We start from the raw sequence: 18,335 nt of genomic DNA, 5'->3' as shown, positions 1-18,335 counted from the left end.
GGAGGATCTCAGAGGGCATTTCTATAACCGTGAGTTGTGTACTATAGGCACCGCCGCGCGCGGGTTTTGTGTATGTGTATAGTATGGGGTATAGTAGTGGCCACGGGTGCCCTCATCGGACGCTTCAACTCAGAAGAACCAGAATCCTTCCTTCATAATCTGCCGCTCCTCTCATTTCTTGGTTTCGGCTTAGGCACCCTTCAGTCTATCTTTCGTGCACTCAGATGTTTCCACAACTATTTGCAATGGTGAAGGAAAGCTCATGACTTCACAAAGTCTGGCCCCCTTTTTTATGCACCAAGATTGGGGGAGCTTCGAGGGCCATGTGTATGCATATGTATAGATTTCCGTGCGAAAAACTGGGCTTGGCGAATTAGGTATGTATATACAGGCTCGGTAACTCCAACTTTCCGAGATCCTTTGCGAGCACCCCCTGATTGGGTCAGTCACCCCCTGCGGCGGGCGGATGCTCGTGTTCCCACTGGAAATAGGGGGAAGAGTTGAGCCAACTTCCGCGACACCCAAGTCTATCAAGATAAAGATAACCCACGCAGTCTATCGCACAGAAGTTCAAGAGGAAAGGCGGACGATTAGATACCGCGGTTCTTGATAAGGTAGCTGTATATATTTACCGGGGTGTGGTCATGCGCAAATACATCCTTCTTGGATTCTTGGGAGCTGCCGTCTCGGCCTCGATCGTCGTCGCGGCTATTGTCGGGTAAGTGGCCATCCAAACCATCCTCCAATCCGCATCCCAGCGATATCCGAGGAACCATCACAGAGTTTGACGAGAAGATAGGGTGTGTGTGTAGTGCGAAACACGCCCACCACCGTTCGGCTGCAGCAGCCTCCGACAACCCATCCGTCGCCGGCCGAAGCTTGAAGTCGGATGTCGACAGCTATGCGACCTACGCTCAGCGGCTAAGCTCCAACCAGTGGAACCGGGTCCAGTACAGCTCAGTGGGTACGCCCCACTCCAACTATTTCTTTGGCATCCGACTTGTGGGCTCTCCCCTCGCCAGGTGCAGAAGCATACTCAGCAACATACTCCCCACCCCTTCTAGTCATCTTCGGCGCTTCGGATTGCGACGATGCTCATCCCCGGTCGCCGATCTATGCCGATACTCTCAGGGGTAGTCAGTCCATTAATACTCGCATCTACACCCTGGCCTTTCCTATGAAACTTTTGCTCACGAAGGCCCCTCTGTGTGTATTTCTGGCATAGGCGCTCCATACTGGCATAATAGGTTCACCAATGGCATTGTCTTTGGGGAATACTTGGCAGCATCGACTCTAACAGGAAGCAAAATCAATCTACTAAACTATGCATAGTGAGTCACCGTGGCAGATATTGCTTGAGGAAGATCTTGAGCAATAAGAGTCGGAATAAGATTGGATTGTTGATCGATTGGATGGACATATGGACGGGTTTCTAGTGGCGATGCGACGGTAAACAACAAGCTGACGAACGTGAATGCGCCGGACACGCGGACGCAGATGGAGACGTACATAGACGAAGTGAGCAGCAAGAAGGCGAAGCGGGGGGACGAGGCGACGGGGCGGGTGCTGCACTGCGTGTGGATCGGAATCAACGACATCATCCAGATCTGGACGGACGTGATCAAGAACGGCACCTTCCAGAACGGCAACATCCACGGCCCCCAGACCGGCTTCGAGTACGCCACCGGCAGGGTCCATCTCGAGGCCCGCGAACTGCTCGACCAGGTCAACCTCATCCACGCCCATCCCCGCGTCAACGACATCCATTCGGACTTCCTTCTCATGCTCCTCCCGCCCCTCGAGATCCTCCCCAACCTTTACTACCAGTCTAAAACTCTCGCCAAGAATGACCCCGCCCTCATCGACGTCTATCTTTCCTACATCGGCAACCTCACCCGTCTGTATAACCAGGTACATCTCACACCCACTCCCTCTCATCATAACAATCCACTCACCTTCCTGTGTACTTTCCTATATGCACAGGAACTCAGTGACGGAATCAAGGCGCTTTCTCAGGAAGCTAATAAGGCTAGCTCTTCGGGACACAATCTGGCATACTTCGACGCCCCCAAATACTGGTATTTCGTCCGAAGCCATCCCCAAACTGTTCAGTTCCTCTCTCTCTCTTCCCCTCTTTGCCCCTCTTCGTGCCCCCAACAGTATGCTGAATGCGTGTGTTTGTGTTTAGTTCAATTTCCTTAACGTTGCCGACGCTTGCTGGAATTCGACGTCTGGTGCGGTCTGTAATCCGGCCGACCGATGGGAATACTTCGTGTGTATCTTTCCCTTTGCCCTGCCCATATTCTTCCTGCTCTTTGCTACTGAATCCACCTCTCATTATATTTTATTTGCGTTTAGGACACTCTTCATCCAACAACAAAAATGCACGAATATATCGCCCAAGAAATCACGGTTCAAGTCAACCTCTGAAAACGGCATCCTTGGCTACTCTTCTTGGTTTTCTTATATTTTTACAGCCATATTGCATGATAAGCAACAAAACGGAAGATGAAGAATATATGATTGTTTATATGGTAGGGCTCAAGAATAGCAGCAGTACATAACAGTAGGAATATATAACCATAATAGTTGCTAGTTTATAGCTTAAGCCGCACGATCTAACTTATTTTTATCTGTGTTCATACACGACAACATCGGACTCTTTTTTTCTTCCTTCATCCTTCCCTATCTCCTTCCTTTTTTTTTATTTGGTTGATACTGAAAAGGGTAGGGGGTTGAGGTTGGCAAGCCAGGGGGTTCTGCCTGCAATATACATACGTGTTTTTTTGTTTATCCCATTCTTTATATAGCTCCCAGTCCCAGAGTCTAATCACAAATTGATGATATCTTACCCTTATAATACTGCTTTATACAGTACATACTTGTATGTGGACTCAAATTACGTACATGTTTGCGTGGGGTTTTTGAGCACTGAACAATTGGAGATGCAATCATTGTTACTTTTTCAATTAATAGTGGGATTCAAAGTTGGCTGGGCAAAACTTAAATGCACTTTTGTAAGTTGGTGTTCAAGGTTGTTCTGCAACACAAACATGCAAAAAGATTGTTCAAGCAACCCAGGGGGTGCAATACAATGCAACTTGCCTGTAATTTAACTCAAACAGATATCACAGGGTTGGAAAGCTTTGGAGAATAGTGGGCCAAGCTGAGTTTCAGGGTGGTTTGAATGACCACTGAACCAAATCCAAGAATGGAGATAGTGGCCCTGTTAGCTCCAAAAACTAATGGTGAAGATGTGGAGAGAAAGCTGAAATACACTTGATGTTTTAGAAAATGGCCTGAGGGCCCACTGTCCTGCTGTATTTCCCCCCCCCCCCCAAAAAAAAAAACCAATTGCCCAAAGCCCAATCTCCTCTCTCTATGTCAAATGGCAAATACACTAACTCGTCTTCAATAAGTAAGATTTTTGCACTTGATGTGAAACTTCCCTCAACAAAAAATTCCCAACCAATATCCAAGTTTATAACTTTCAATTATATCTCAACTCAGGAGATATTCTCCCACAACCAATATCCAAGTTTATAACTTTCAAGCATATCTCAACTCAGGAGATATTCTCCCAGAGTTCATCTTTCCTCATTTTCCCCTCATAGTCACCCCAGGCTTACTCCCATTTTGATTAAAAAAATTTCTACTATCAACTTCAAGGTCAGAATATGATTGTGAATGATACATACATAAATTTAAAGAAGATTAAGAAAAGAACTTATTTGCTAGGAGATCAGTAGTGGGATAGTTCAAGATGGAGCTACATCTCAAGTGGGCTCTCTCAGTTGGCACATGGGTGGAGGACAGCACTGACAGAACTTGAATCAGATACACCCACAAATTCAACATACTATTACACATCTGTCCAGGCATACTTGATTAGGTGGGCATTACACCATTGAAAGTCCAATAGGACAGACATATGGGTAAAAGCTTTACAAGTGGATCCAGTAGGAGGTGACACTCCCTTTCATGGTTGTTACACTGCCAAGGGGGATTTAGTCCTGCAACAAGGTAGACCAGGGGCAAGTTACCATTTTTCACTACTGGGATTTTTGGTATCAAGGAGGTTCTGAAGTTCTGAACTTGCATTACCAGTTGTATTTCAATCCAGATCATTCAAAATGGCTCACAATTTTGGGTGTGGTGTTAGCCCCAGCCAGCCCCAGCCTACTTCAAGATCTAGCCATAAGAAGATTGCTGATTCAATCTCATTTAAATTCTAGTGAATCATATTGAGAAGGATGTACAGAATAATGTACTGTGGAATAAATATTGCTGATTTCAATTGGATCAGGCCTCATGGTTCTCATTGCAACAGTCACATTCCTGAAATTTCACCCTGTGTGAAAAGAGCCAATGAGGAGAATCTGGACACCAAAATTATCTCAGGATACCTTTAAATTCACAAAAAGATGCACTGGAAATCTACATTTGTGTGTGGTGGTCAATGTCTGTTATTTATGGTTTTAAAAGGATGTGAGTTTAATTTTTTTTCAAAAGAACGCCAACTGTTGACTAAGCTTGAATTTCACTTCTACACCAGATGGGGTCTTTGAAGGTTACAGTGTCAGAAATATAAAAAATTCTAGAAATCTCTAGAGTGTCACACCCTCCTTGTTTGAGGCAATGGTGGCCCACCATACTACTTTCAGTCAGGAGTTTAGCATAGCAGAGGAAAGCTACACTAACACCAACCAGTTTTTTACATTAGCAGTCAGTTATTACCTGCTATTGCTAACAGGATCCCCTTGAAATATAGTGTCCTCTATCAAGGATATTTCTGTTAGCAGTGCTATATTTTAATCATTAAAAAATTAGATAGCAATGTTGTTGAAATTCTGATATCTCTCTTACTTATTCCTCATCTTGTTGCCTCTGAATCAATTCATCATTTGTCTAGATTCATTCTTAATTATCTCTTGTAAGAATAACAGTACTACCTCCTTACACCTTGTAGTCCTTGAACCCCGAGTAGTAGAAGTAGTATCCAAGATAGTATTCTATTAATTTTCATCTTGCCCACAACTGGGTCTCATGTACAAGGCCTATTTAGTCAAGTCTGGTAAATGAAATCAAAATCATTGGCTCTCTTATCTTTTTTTCCGCACCCATCTGGAGAACACATCAGGTGAGATTATCATACTCACTGTCCCCTTTCTCAAGCATACTCATTGCTTATTCTATGTAGCTGTTAGCACTTGATAGTGTAGCATAGTGGCCCTGTAGCAACACTACCGCTGATGGTATCTTGCTAGGAAGTATGCAATGCTAAAATAGTGGATAGTGCATGCTACCACTAGTTTTTGTAGCTGCCCAGTGTTGTTTGAGGTTAAATCACCAGATCTAACAATATTGCACACAGTTCAAACTTCAGATTGGTATCAGTTTAACACAAACCTACCACTGGTTCACGACTTAGTTATGCATGAGGCCATGGCTTATATATTGTAGAATTCTGGAAAGAAATTAATGTCTGGCACTCTTTAGAGAGTGCCACAAATCCCCCCTGCTGCTGTTTGTTAACCAGTGCACACAATTTGTGTCCTGGGACTGACAAACAAACCCAATGTTGGACAAGGAAAATATGCTTAAGATGCAGAAGCTCATATATCAATTCCAAAAGAAGCATAATGGCAATTTGAAATCAAGTCTTTTGAGATTTGAGTGATGGAATTTTCAACAAGGAAAGTGTAATTCAAATCTACCCCTGCACAACAATTGATAGTAAAAAAAATGGGGAATAATTTTTAACTGCCCTAAACAAATGAGTGAAAATGTGTACTTGGTGGATGATTGAAACACACAGTAACTTTGATTGAAATATATGAAAACATCCTAATTATCTTGCTACGCTGGTAATATAGCCTGCTAAATTCAAGAAAAAATGAGTAAATAATTAGCCCACTGATATGATTATAAACACACTACAGATCAATCCATTGTACCTACTTTGTAATGTGGCTCAAGACTAAGTGTTCTCCCAGAAAGATATTTCTTAGAAAGAGCTGAATAGGAATAGAAGAAGATATTGTTAAAGAATTTTTTGATTGGCCATGGAAAAGGATCTGTGGCAAGAGACAATTGCTGGAAAACTCTCTTCCTAAGATTGACCATCCAATAATCCAAATAAATCCAGAGTAGTTGATTAAATTTATTTTTCCCACGTTTAATCTGTGTCTTGATCTTTTTGTATACCTCTTTGAACTGTGGAATATTTTGATACTTTGGTTCATTGTACATCTCTGTCAAGTGGTTAAAGTATTCTCGGGCGTATCTTAGTTCAATTTCCAGGGGCACCTTCTCCTTTCTTGGGACAATTGAACATATCATCTCAACATAAAATAGATAGAGGGAAAAGAGGATCTTGGCTTCGTCAAAATTAAGAAAGCGAAGTTGATGGATATTTTGTTTGAAGTTTATCCTAGTTTCGTCAAACCAACGTTGATACCAATACTCATTATGATCCCTAAACTCGGATATTTTCTCCCGGAATCTAGCCCTTTTATCATTACTTGAAGGGTTTTTCCATTTTTCATGGGTGCTTTCCCTAGGAACGTGGTTATACGTGGGATAGATACTGATGAATTTGCTCTCGGGGATGACGAGTCGATGGTTGGGGATCTTTTTGAGCTCTTGCAGGATCACATCTACTTCCTTCGTTTGCATAAAATCTGATGGATCATTAATTGCAAAGAAAGTCAAATCAAACATCAGCCTTCCCTGTCGAGGTGACGGGTCAGCGATTTCGGTCCGTTGACTACCTGAGTTCCGAACGGCCGGGGAAGGGAGTAGGCCGCGCAAGCGGGCGCGGGCGCGGGCGCGGGCGGTACGGTGAGTCTGAGGTTTGAGGCTTTTCACCACAGGCGCGAACCTTTGATCGGGCCCGGAGTAGGAGGACGGGAAGCTAGACTCTAAGATGGCGGGCACGTATGACGGACCAGCGCCCGCGATTGGATGACGATAACTACCCAATAATACATGCGGCACACCAGAATGTGTCTGTGAAGCCCCTGCCGCTGCAAGGCCATTTGGGCCTGGTGTTCCGTCGGCGAGACCATCCGGGCCTGGTTTTCCGTCGGCGAGGCCATCCGGGTCTGGTGTTCCGCCCGCGAGGAACTTTCCAAGGTCGTCAAAGAATTGTGGGTCCCAGCGCCCGGGGTCAAGTAGTTCGTCGGAGGCCAACGACATACCATGCGCCTGGGAGTGCGCGGGACGTTCTTCAGAAGCCGTTGGGGCAGGATAATTGTCTAGTAGGGGGGAGTTGCGCCAGTGGGTAGCTGATGGCCCGGCTGGAAGGCCTATTGGGTGTAAATAATCGGTGAAGAATGGTTGATGGCGATCAGGTTGTGCAGTCGCCGTGGCCGCCGAGGTATCAGCGGAATGGAAAACATGGTCAAGGCCGAACGAGCCTTGGTTCCAATCGAACCACTTTGTGCTTGTTTTCGAGTCTAGAAAATGCATCGGCATGCACCCGCCAGCGAGGAAGATTGACATGAGAAGACTCCGCAACCGAATGCCTCTGACGGAATTATTCAGAGCCATTGTCGATACGCTTAACTGTTATCTTCAACCTTGTTGTGAACGTCTTCCTGGAAACTATACATGACATCGACTCTCCAGCTCAAGTTTGTCCAGATGATGCAGATAGGTGCAAATCTGTTATCTCCTCATGGCCCGGCGTACGCCCACATAAGAAGTTGTGTTGCAGGGCTTCAGATGCTGTAAAGCTTGGACATAAGACTTTTCCTCTACATCCCAGGAGTGTCCAGCGCAGATGAGCTGCGACACCATCTGGCATCAGCCACTGGAGATTACTGGAGGGTGCTGGAGGTGTTTTACACTCTTCGGAAAATCAGGGGCACTGTTGCGTCCCAAGGATCCTTCACCACACCTATCACATCACTGCTTTTTCATTGTTAAAATCTTTGCCATCATCTCAATTCCTCTGCCAAGTATAAGTTTCATAAATTTACATCGGCCACTAGGCGGAGGACTTCCCGCCGGCATTTAGGGACGTCTATGCAGATCCCCTTCTAAACCCTCAGTCAACACCCCTTTCAAATGACAAAACCACAACCAGCGCACATCTAAGAAATGAATCCCAAGCTTAGGAAACCATACTCCCTTTCACAAGAAAACAAGAGTTGTGTAGGTGTGTAAATTAGCCCGATTCACAATTGGGAATTTTAATTATAATTTTACGGCACTTAGCATAAAATTTACATGATTTTTTTCCCTTGTTCATGGTCCTCAAAAACACCCAAAGCATGATGTGAAATCGATTTATAAAATTTTATCCATACACCTGTTAAAATTATAATCAAATTTCCCCACGTGAACAGGGCTATTGAGATAGGCTAGGGTTGCAGATCCGACGGCGAGTCGTCTGAAGTCGTTGAATGTTTTTTATCAGAAGAAACCGGCTGGCAGTCACATGTGTCTCAGCCCATCTACCTCTGACACTTCGCACCTGCAGGGGTTGGCAAGCATCTTTCAAACCTTGATCCGACCGGGTACCTCGGGTCCTTTCCGATCCCAGCCGACCCGTTTACATCTCGGAGGAACCCCGGAGAAAGCCGTGCGCGCTTCGGGGCCCCGCTTCAGCTGTAGCCTCTAACCGAGATCGGAATCTTCCCGGGCAAGACTACCACCATCACCGGCTCAACAGCACAGGTGCCATGGCAAGCCCCACTCATCGAGGTAGCTTCATCGTCTTCGAAGGGCTCGATAGGTCGGGCAAGTCGACACAATGCCACCGTCTGGCGGAGAATCTCAAGCAAGCCGGGCGAGCGGTGGAGTCAATCAGGTTCCCAGGTCAGTCTGTAATGATCTTGGGTGAGGTTTCGAATGCTCACTTTCTTGGGCCTTACGCGTCACTGTGTAAATTTAATGTGTTCGCCCTCGCTAGATAGGACCACGGCGATCGGGCAGATGATAAATTCATATCTATGCCAAACTTCGGAACTGGATGACCACGCGATTCATCTACTATTCGCTGCCAATCGATGGGAAAAGAGGTTGCCACTATTTTGACTAGACTATTGGGCCTGATCACGAACTGATTTCTGTGATCTTGATGAATGCGTTTCCAGTGCCGATATCCATAGTACTTTACAATCTGGGGCAACGATAATCTGCGATCGATATGCGTTTTCGGGAACAGCATTCACAGCTGCCAAGTTCAACGTCCGAACACCTCCCGAACCAGAGCCTATAGCGTCTCTAGCTTGCGCAGATCGCGGTCTCCCGTTACCAGACCTCGTTATCTTCCTCACCCTTGGCGATCAATCACTTGATGACCGAGAAGGCTTTGGCAGAGAGCGCTATGAAAACACGCAACTGCAAGACGAGGTAAAGCGGCAGTTCTCCCAGGTCGTCCGCCCGTACTTCGAGAATATACATGGTCGAGGTAGATGGGTCGATGTTGATGCCACAGGAACTATTGAAGAGGTTGAGCAAAGGATTTGGAATATCGTCGAGAACCATTTGCGCAATTTCGCTCCCCAATCAGACGGAAAACTCTGGGTCGAATGAGAACATCTAACAAACCGCTACTATCATTCAGAAATCGGATTAGATATCACTAGCAACATCAGGCTAGAAGTGCTTATGTTGCCATCACATTACCGATGTCTGGCACGGAACTACCAAGAGTTGATTTCCTTCAATTACTATGTTTTACTAAAAGGTTCAACAGTTGGCATTGCGTCTGCCGATGCGGACCAGATCAAGAAGTGTGGGGACAGGTTCCATGCTTTGAAACCATCACATTGTCATTAATCAAATCAACTTGTTGAGGTGGTGAGGTCATGTGGCTGTCCATATTGCCCAGCAGCTTGTGTAAATGTATAACAATTCTCTTACTGTGTAGTGTACTCAATCTTTTCGTGGAACTGTAAATCTAGTAAGTATATAGATGAAAAAGGTTTACATTGAGCCTGTCATCTGTTCACTACCTGCAGTCAACATAGTGAGACAAAGCAGCAGCCAGCTAGACTGGTCTCTGAGCAGTCATAACCTGAGTTCATCTTTTCTTCTTCTGATTACTGTTTTAATTTGGAATGGTGTTACAAGAACAGAGGACACATCTCTATATTTAGTCTGGTTTTGTCGGCAGACAGGGCCAATCTCTCCTGGTTCTGCCGTACATGATTGTCATGATTGGAAATGTTGATGATCTGTTAGGTCCTGTTTTCTGTTCGAAGGCGGTAGGAACAATAGTTTGATACCATCGACCGGGTTTACTTGGTCTTGTGGATGCGTAGCTTGGAATCCGAATAGAGGTAATTATCCGAATCTATGAACGCCACCAAGGTAAGACCATAGTTAATCGTGGATGAATTCAACATCTAGTCATAGAGGAAGTTTTTCTGGCTTCGTCTGAAAAAGAGTAAGATTTGACCTACAAGACTTTACCTTGAACTTGATCGCTTTAGGGGCTTGAACAAAGTACGGCCATCCTGCAGTGTTTGAGAAGCAAAGGTGAGATAAGTCAAATAGTTGACCAGGGAAGATAGTGAGAAGCTGGGAGTTGGTATAGATGAGTGGTGTACCTTGCTTTTCACAGAACGCGACAGCGGCCTCGGAGGAATCAAATTTGAGGTTAGATCCTTGCATGTAATCGGCCCTAATGACGTAGAGGAGCGATAATCGATATCCGCAAGAAGTTCATGTTGACCAGAACAGCAAGAGAATATGCAGGGAAAAGGGTGGTCCGGGGACGTACGTAGAGGCCCATCCCATCAGCGGGTTTTCCCATCTCCCAGCGCCTTGAAGAGTGTCCCAATCGAGGACCCATGTGTGGTTATTGGCTTTGGCCGATTGCATGGTTGTTGGCGAGGGACGGTAGATGCGCACCGGACGAATGGCCAGTTGCTCTACAAAGTAGGAGAGCATGAGTTGAGCGAGAAAACCAGTGTTAACAGTTTGTCAAAGCGTAAGTCTTTTTAAGCAGCTCACCTGGGGCACCACTCGTTAACCCGGCAGGAATCACCTGGCCTTCGCCGGAACTCGCCGGCTGCACCCCGCCCGCTTCGGTGCCGTCCTTTGCGGGAGTCAGCTGGCCGGCTTTGTCCGAGTAGAGCGCCAGTCGAAGGGCGTTGGCCGTCGGTTTGGATCGGCTGGTGCCGACGGCTTGTCGAGTGCTTCGTAGTAACTGTTGGCTGAACATTCTCGTGAGTTGTTTGTCGGAGGTGTTGGTCTGAGACTGACCGTAACAAGGGGACACAAAACCGCCGAGACTCGGTAGTAACATATGCTTGTATATATCACTGTCACATGACACAACATCACCACTTTTTCACCCCCTCCAGCGGCGGTACTACGCATAGCTCCATCCATGTGCCTAGGCCCTAGCCTACTTCATCTGCCAGTGCCACACCAAAGACTGTATGATCAGTCCTCATTCTAAAAAGCTGATGAGCCGTATAATCTGCCCTTTGAGCAAACCTGTGGATTCACCTGACCATGTAACAGTAAACTCAGTCCAAGCAAACCAGTAAATCTTAATCCTGGATGGCTATGAACCAAGAATAAACATTCAATTAAAATAGAATTGTTACTATGACTTCACTGGTGGGCTGATTGATGACATTGAGTATTTCATAAGGAAGTGATGAGGTCTAGACTGATAGATGGATGACAATGTAGGTACCATAAAAGAAGATAATGAGAACCTCAAGTTGGTTTTATAGCAGCTTTTTCTTGAACACATGGGATTGGAAAATTAAAGGGATGATCAAAATTTCTCTGATATTTGGAAAGCTTCTTAACTGGTTTTGTTTTTTTTCTGGATGTTTCCAGAGTGTGAATGAGAAGGTTTTCTTTTGACTGGAACCAAGGGTTTCTTCTTGAAATCTTTCAAGTCAATTTTACTCTTTTCTATCAAATCAATCATAATCATTATAAAATCCTTTTCATTAAGGAAGATTTTACTCCATTCATCTGGATAAATCTCCTTGAACCAAAGTCCAGTTAAGCCAATTGAGATTTGGGGAAGCATTTGAAAGTTGTATTCTATGCTGAAGAAATGTATCATAGCTTTTTGGGCCTCCCCAAATTTCATATTGTTGAGTGGTGGTGGAACTACTTGTTCCACAATCCCAAAAATAGGAAGACCTTTCTTTGATTCAAATAATTGGGTTTCAATCCAATCAAGATATAAGTTTTGTGAGTGTTCAAGTGATCCAATACTGTTTGATCTTGCAGATGCATAATTCATTAAGACACTATGACAGAGGAGTGAATATATTAAAAGGCTCTTGATACTGTTCAACACGTTGGCAGCTTTGCGGGGTTGATAAGAATTGTCTGTAACTAGCGCTGGAACCCGTACCCGGACCCAGCGGGTATAACCTGTCCCGAACCGGCGGGTACGGGCTACGGGATGGCTCCTGATGCTCGATTATGGGGTCGAGTACAGCGGGTACGAGCCACGGGCGACCTCACATGTACCCGCGGATACCCGAATGTTTTGGGTGAGAAGGTCTGGAAGTTGGCACGAGTGGACAAGCAATGTTTTTATTTACGTTCATATAGAAGTTGAGTAGTAATGTAATAGAAACAGAAGAGTAGTAATGTAATAAAAACAGAAGAGTAGCAATGGAGTCTTAATCATCGTCAGAGTCCTCATTATCGGAGACATCAAGTTTGGCTTTTTTGAGTGTAACTGAATTAGTGTCCATCATCTCATCAAATTTTTGGTACCACTCCTTTACACAAAGGAGGTGTTCGATAGAAGAAGTTCCAAGGCTGTGACGCTGCGAGCCTATTATGGTTTTTGAACGGGAAAATATGCGCTCGGATGGTGCACTTGTGGCTGGGATTCCGAGGTAACACTTTGCCATGGCTGCTAGAGATGGATACACGTTCTTGTGACGTGACCAATAGTAGAGTATATCGGTGTTTTGTTTCTCGTTCGGCTCCGATAGATATTGCTGAATCTCCCCCATCAAGTCGTCTGCAACAAGGCCTTGACCAAAGATGTCGGCCTCGATTATAGAAATCTTCTTGACAGCCTTTGTTTTCTTTTCTGAGGCTTTACCTTGTCTCATCTTGCTGGGACTTCGATCAAAAGAACGGGCCTCATATTTGAAGTTTTTCAATATATCGGACGGTTTTATGGTTGAGATACAATGTTCAACCAAGAACGAATGGGTTTTTTCGAAGTAACTCAGCTTGATTCGCGGGTCAAGAATCATGGCACAGATTGGAGCAGTCTTTTCTAAAGCAAGCGTAAGGTATTTCTTGAGTTTTTCAATCATTTCAGTGGCTGCCGGGATGAGCTCGAAAGCATCGTACGTTCCTCGAATTCCGTAGATCGTTCTGATGAGAGAGATATAGATTGGAAGTGCCATGCTGATAGTGGGATATTTAGATCGACAGAGGATTTTGGTGACTTCGTAAAGTGGTTCCAAGAAGGTGGTGATTTGAGCCACCTTAGCCCACTCGGCATCCAGAAGGGAAAATTTGGATGCATCGACTTGGGAGATATTAGAACTACAAAATGTTGTACAGACTAGTTTGAGATCAAGTGCCCGCTTCAGCATCAAGTAGGTCGAGTTCCATCGAGTGCGAACATCGAGGATCAAGGTTTTCCGTTTTCCATTGCTGTTGAAGGCAACTTCATTTGCTCCTTGGCTATTAACAAAATCCATAGCCTTAAAGAAGGCTTCTCGGCGTTGAGGGGAGCCACGAACAAAGGTTGCTAGCCCGTGGATGCGACTAACAACTGTCTGAAGATTGATAAGTGTGCCGCTTGTTTCATCGTGTTGATCAGTCTGATCCATGTGATCCAACGATACCTCTTTCTCAACAGTATCTTCAGCAGAAAGATTGGCACCAAAGGCTTTGAGGCCATCGTGGGCAGCGAGGTTGATCACATGGGCCATGCAGCCCAAGAGTTGTGTATCAGCATCGAAAATTGAAGTGCCTAATCGATGCTTGACCTGCCGAGCCAGTGTCGAGTTATTTGAAGCATTGTCTGCCGTGACACTGACAATGAAATCAGATATTTCCATATCACTTATTAGATCCACAAAAAGGTTTCCGAAGTTTACACCGGTGTGTTGACCTGTGGATTTAATTTTAGAAACTGATCAGAATAGTCACAAATATTAGAATCAACGGTCAAAAATGGGTTTACCTTGGACCGTTGGCATCCCAATAACAACATCCAACACCTTCCAATCCGATGTAATTCCGTGTGCCGTGACCGCCATGAAGGCCTTCTGGTTGGGTGAGGTCCACGCATCAAGAGTGAATGATAGATGTTTCATATCCTTGAGGATTCCCTCAATGTGATTGTGGTGGGCAATATACAGTTTTTCGATCTCGTCTGCCATGGTCTTTCGGCCGTACTCCATGTTGACAGTGCTGGGATTGAGCAATTCCAATAAGTGAACAAAGGATTTGTGTTGCACAATCGAGTATGGTAAGTCAGCTTCAGCAATGAAATAACCAATGGCCTGCTTGAGCAAACTAGCCGTCAGAACAGGCTTTGGTCAAAACACAAAGTCAGCTAAGATAAAATTACAAGAAAGAAAAAGAAAAATGGATAACTGACCCGTTGTTCAACCCTCTGCCGCTTTAAAAGATTGGGAAGGAGCAACTGATTCGTCTTCTCTTGTCCGGGCGGCAGGATGTGATGCATACGCTTCAAGTGCTCACTCATCGATTTTGTACTTGCGGTCGCGTCTCGAGTCAATCGTTGCTTGCAGGGTTTACCGTTTTTCTTCTTTTCAGGAACCTGGCATTCAACCTTGCCTTCGTCATTTAAGAGCTTGAAGTGGGCCCAAACCCAACTTCTCTGAACTGGCGCCTGGTTTGGAGTTGGTGATGATGAAGAGGGGGCGGTGGCAGTACCGGGGGTTTGGATTGCATCATTGGAGCCAATAACTTCAATATCACTCATGATGATAAATATTACTAAGCGGAGAAAACAGAGACAAGAGCGGAGATAGATTGCGAGGTTATTATTTAAAATTTATTCTTCGACTTTTCTTTTGATGCTCGTGGGTTATAATCTTTGAATTTTGGTACAACCTGGAGAAATAAGGCTCTATTTATAGCAACGACCACCGTCATTAGCAAGAACATTCTTGATGTAACTATGGTAGAAAGTAGAATCTATTTAATTGATTGACAAAAATAGAGAGTTCAAGGTTTTTCCGAGCACATGTAGAGGATAGATCAACTGGGTGGGGGTGGATCGTTGTCTTCCCGCGGCGGATCTCTGAATTTTTCACCGGGTGGCGGGTATACCCGCCATCCCGTCGGGTATAGCCTTGGTCAGCCGGGTATACTCGTGGACCGTACAGCCACCCGGGTACCCTCGGGACTCTCCGAATACCCGCGGGTAGGGTCCGGTTGGTATCATTTGAGTACCCGGCATTCGATCATACCCGCCGGGCGGGGCCCGGGATGGGGTAAAATGCTCGGGTACCCCGCGAGTTCCAGCGCTATCTGTAACCACAACTAATTCTGAGTCTTCAACAGAAATTGCACTAAATACTTTTAACAAAGATATAGGAATATCTCCAAAATGTCTTGTGATTTGAGCTCCATGCAGATGATGATAGGTCTTATATATGAATGCAACTTTATCAACTATCTTACTAGCTTTTTTTCTTCCACATGATTTGATTCCATCAGAATGTTTATCTGGAATAATTTCCAGGGGTATATATTTCACATCAGCCAAGAAGAAATTACCAACTTCGGCTTGATTCAATGAAATGAGTTCATAATGCTTGTTTGCTTTTAAATATATCTCTTTCTCAATCAATTTTTCCAAAGTAGTATACATCTGCCTTCCATCAGACTCTGGTCCTTTGAGTAAGTTGATGGCTTGAGGATTATGTTTATGAATCAACAGGAATATACCATGGAGAGCCATTTTAAATGCAGCTTCCTGAGACATCTCTCTTGATGATAAGTAGGTTATGAAATGTATTTGAAATTCCTGAAATGCACTCTCATCCATTTTATGTTCATTTTTTTTGATTAAGCCCAAAACTGGTAGGCTGGATTTTGGGTCAAAGATCTCTTGTTCTAATGAATCAATCAGTTGTTTTTCTGTGGGAATGGCTCCTGTTTCAAAATTAGCAACTTCTTAGATGGCATTGTGTAAGAAAAGAAGAAACTTTATGAAGATTTTTGAACGGTAAAGAAAAGTTTCTCTTCCAATGCATATATTTTTTGATTCATCAATTGGTCGCACATAGCCTGCACAATTAACTACTGAGAGGCTTCCAAATTTGTTTAAATTCACCTTGTTTTTCCTGACGTAATTTTTCAGTGAGAGATTGTCATATCTTTCCAAAATAACCCCATAAAAATGGGAAAAGTTGGGGTTTTCAAGGAGTTTGCGTGAGAACCTGGAGGCATATTTATCTGATAAGATTTGGATATATTTTTGACTAATTATCTTTAGATTAAATCCATTGTTTCTATCAATCTGATTATTTAAATGATTGTCTTCTGTGATTTTTTCACCCAGATTTCTGTCAGAAGATGGGTCTGGTTCAAAGTATTCATTTGGTGAATGAGAAATCAAAGCTGTCTCAGAGAGCAAACTGTGCTCTGGAAGTGAACCTGTATCAGAAAGTAAATTTGATAAAATCTCTTGGTCTAATAAGAAATCTTGGTCTAAAGTAAGAACAAGTCAATCAGAATCAAAAACACAGACTTGGGTAGTATCATTTAGGCCCCATTTGGATGTCACATTATACATTATAAATTGTCAAATTTATAATGCACAACTCCCTGGGGTTCTAGAAATTTAGTGGAAAATGGAGGCAAATTTGGGGTTGCACATCATAAATCTGACAATTTATCACATATAATGTGGCATCTAAAGGGGACTTATTTTGTGAATTCCTGCTTACATTGGTCTTGGAATGTTTCTTCTGTAATGAGATTTCCTTTTCCTTTTGAATTTGTGTGTTCCAAGGTTGCACTAAATGTACTATCTGGATTAATGTGAGATGATGGGACTGCTCCAAAGTATTCATTTTCTGTCTTCATGGATATATCTGCCTCAGAATTCAACCCTGATAAATCTCATCCAACAAAAGTCAATTCATAATCAACTAGAGTGAAAACACAGATGGAGAATTCTATGTGGATCTTCTTAATTAAGGTCAGCTTACTCCCAATGTGATAGTTCTGGCCTGGCCTTGGTTGTTCTAGTACTGCTTCTTGAGAGGTCATGATTGGTTGATTCCCCAAAAAAGAATTTTGATTCAAATCCACAGAAAACAAGTCATGATCAAAGTTATTTGAGACTACCAAAAGAATACCAATTTCAGCCTTTGGTGACTCCAACTTCTTTTGTTGTAAATGTAAATTCAAAGAATGAAAAGAATAAGAATTTTGGCCTGATCTTCCAAGGGAATATCCAAATTAATTCCAAAATTATTCAGGAGTGTCAAGGGAGAGGTTGAGATGCCTAAGATAAAAAATCCCACAGCCCTTCTTAGGTCAGTTATCAGCTTGTTGATTGAAGATTGCTTCTTCACAGAACCAATTGGGGTGAGATCTCCATTGTAGTTATTATGTTTTCACAAAAAAGAGCTTGCCAGTATCATCAGCCTTCTGTAATCCGTCCAATGAAATATGATCAATATGGTTTCCAGCATTCCAGTCCTCCCATGGTAAAAGACTTGAACCAAAGAGATTTTCATCCAGGAGAGTTTCAGTAGGAAGACCGCTCAAGATATGGTCATTTATTTCCCAGCTTTCAGTGTTCATTGAATTGTTATTGGACGTCTCTACAGGTATGTCCCAATCTTCCCACAAAGGTAAATGGCTGGTGCCAAAAAGCTGTCCATTATCTCTTGTTGAAAGACCATCACACAGATCATGTGGACCATCTGAATGGCTGGAGGCAAATAGTTGACCATCCTCTCTTGTTGCACCCCATAGATCATGATGACCATCTAGACTTGAGCTTGTCAGCTTCACTCCTGTTTTTCCCTTGATTAACGGAATGCTCCAACAGCTTGGGAAACATAGAGTTAATGGAGAGATGGTCCAGAAGATCCTGCAACAAAGGGGAAAGATATTTGCCCGACTTCGTCCACACATATTTCTCAGTAGGTCAGTCTCCTGTCAGTTGGCCTTTCCAAAAATGTATGTTGGTTTGCTGCTGTCTTTCAGGTTCAGGATTTTGATGTATAGCTGATGATCTCGCACCGTGATGGGTAAGGAAAATTTAATGCCACTGGCTAAGGGCATCCGCATCGGTGCGGGAGTAAATAGGGTCGGAGTAGATTAGCCTAATACTGGATTACCGCTAATCCAGCCTGTCAACCGCATCGGTC

The 18,335-nt window shown here is 43.9% G+C and overlaps 4 protein-coding genes across 4 annotated transcripts; 2 read left to right on the top strand and 2 right to left on the bottom strand.

Moving 5' to 3' along the window:
* Positions 1-644: 644 nt before the first annotated feature.
* PtA15_5A806 (uncharacterized protein) lies at positions 645-2,430 on the top strand (the record flags this gene model as incomplete). The annotated part of the gene is made up of 8 exons (XM_053169607.1): positions 645-718; positions 813-964; positions 1,065-1,136; positions 1,226-1,331; positions 1,437-1,911; positions 1,984-2,106; positions 2,189-2,272; positions 2,359-2,430. 8 exons carry the CDS (start codon positions 645-647, stop codon positions 2,428-2,430), a joined length of 1,158 nt encoding a protein of 385 aa, XP_053020787.1.
* A 3,429-nt stretch (positions 2,431-5,859) lies between these two features.
* Positions 5,860-7,554, bottom strand: PtA15_5A805 (uncharacterized protein; the record flags this gene model as incomplete). The annotated part of the gene is made up of 3 exons (XM_053169606.1): positions 5,860-5,877; positions 5,962-6,017; positions 6,453-7,554. 3 exons carry the CDS (start codon positions 7,552-7,554, stop codon positions 5,860-5,862), a joined length of 1,176 nt encoding a protein of 391 aa, XP_053020786.1.
* A 1,136-nt stretch (positions 7,555-8,690) lies between these two features.
* On the top strand, positions 8,691-9,546 carry PtA15_5A804 (uncharacterized protein; the record flags this gene model as incomplete). The annotated part of the gene is made up of 3 exons (XM_053169605.1): positions 8,691-8,826; positions 8,921-9,029; positions 9,105-9,546. The coding sequence occupies 3 exons, from the start codon at positions 8,691-8,693 to the stop codon at positions 9,544-9,546; spliced, it is 687 nt and encodes a 228-aa protein (XP_053020785.1).
* Positions 9,547-10,253: 707 nt separating this feature from the next.
* PtA15_5A803 (uncharacterized protein) lies at positions 10,254-11,182 on the bottom strand (the record flags this gene model as incomplete). The annotated part of the gene is made up of 5 exons (XM_053169604.1): positions 10,254-10,309; positions 10,419-10,472; positions 10,566-10,639; positions 10,739-10,889; positions 10,972-11,182. The coding sequence occupies 5 exons, from the start codon at positions 11,180-11,182 to the stop codon at positions 10,254-10,256; spliced, it is 546 nt and encodes a 181-aa protein (XP_053020784.1).
* Between the last annotated feature and the right edge of the window lie 7,153 nt (positions 11,183-18,335).

Source organism: Puccinia triticina, chromosome 5A (assembly GCF_026914185.1).
Source record: "Puccinia triticina chromosome 5A, complete sequence".
NCBI classification, from domain to species: domain Eukaryota; kingdom Fungi; phylum Basidiomycota; class Pucciniomycetes; order Pucciniales; family Pucciniaceae; genus Puccinia; species Puccinia triticina.
The sequence above is the reverse complement of the archived record's forward strand: the minus strand, read 5'-3'. Positions and strand labels throughout refer to the sequence as shown.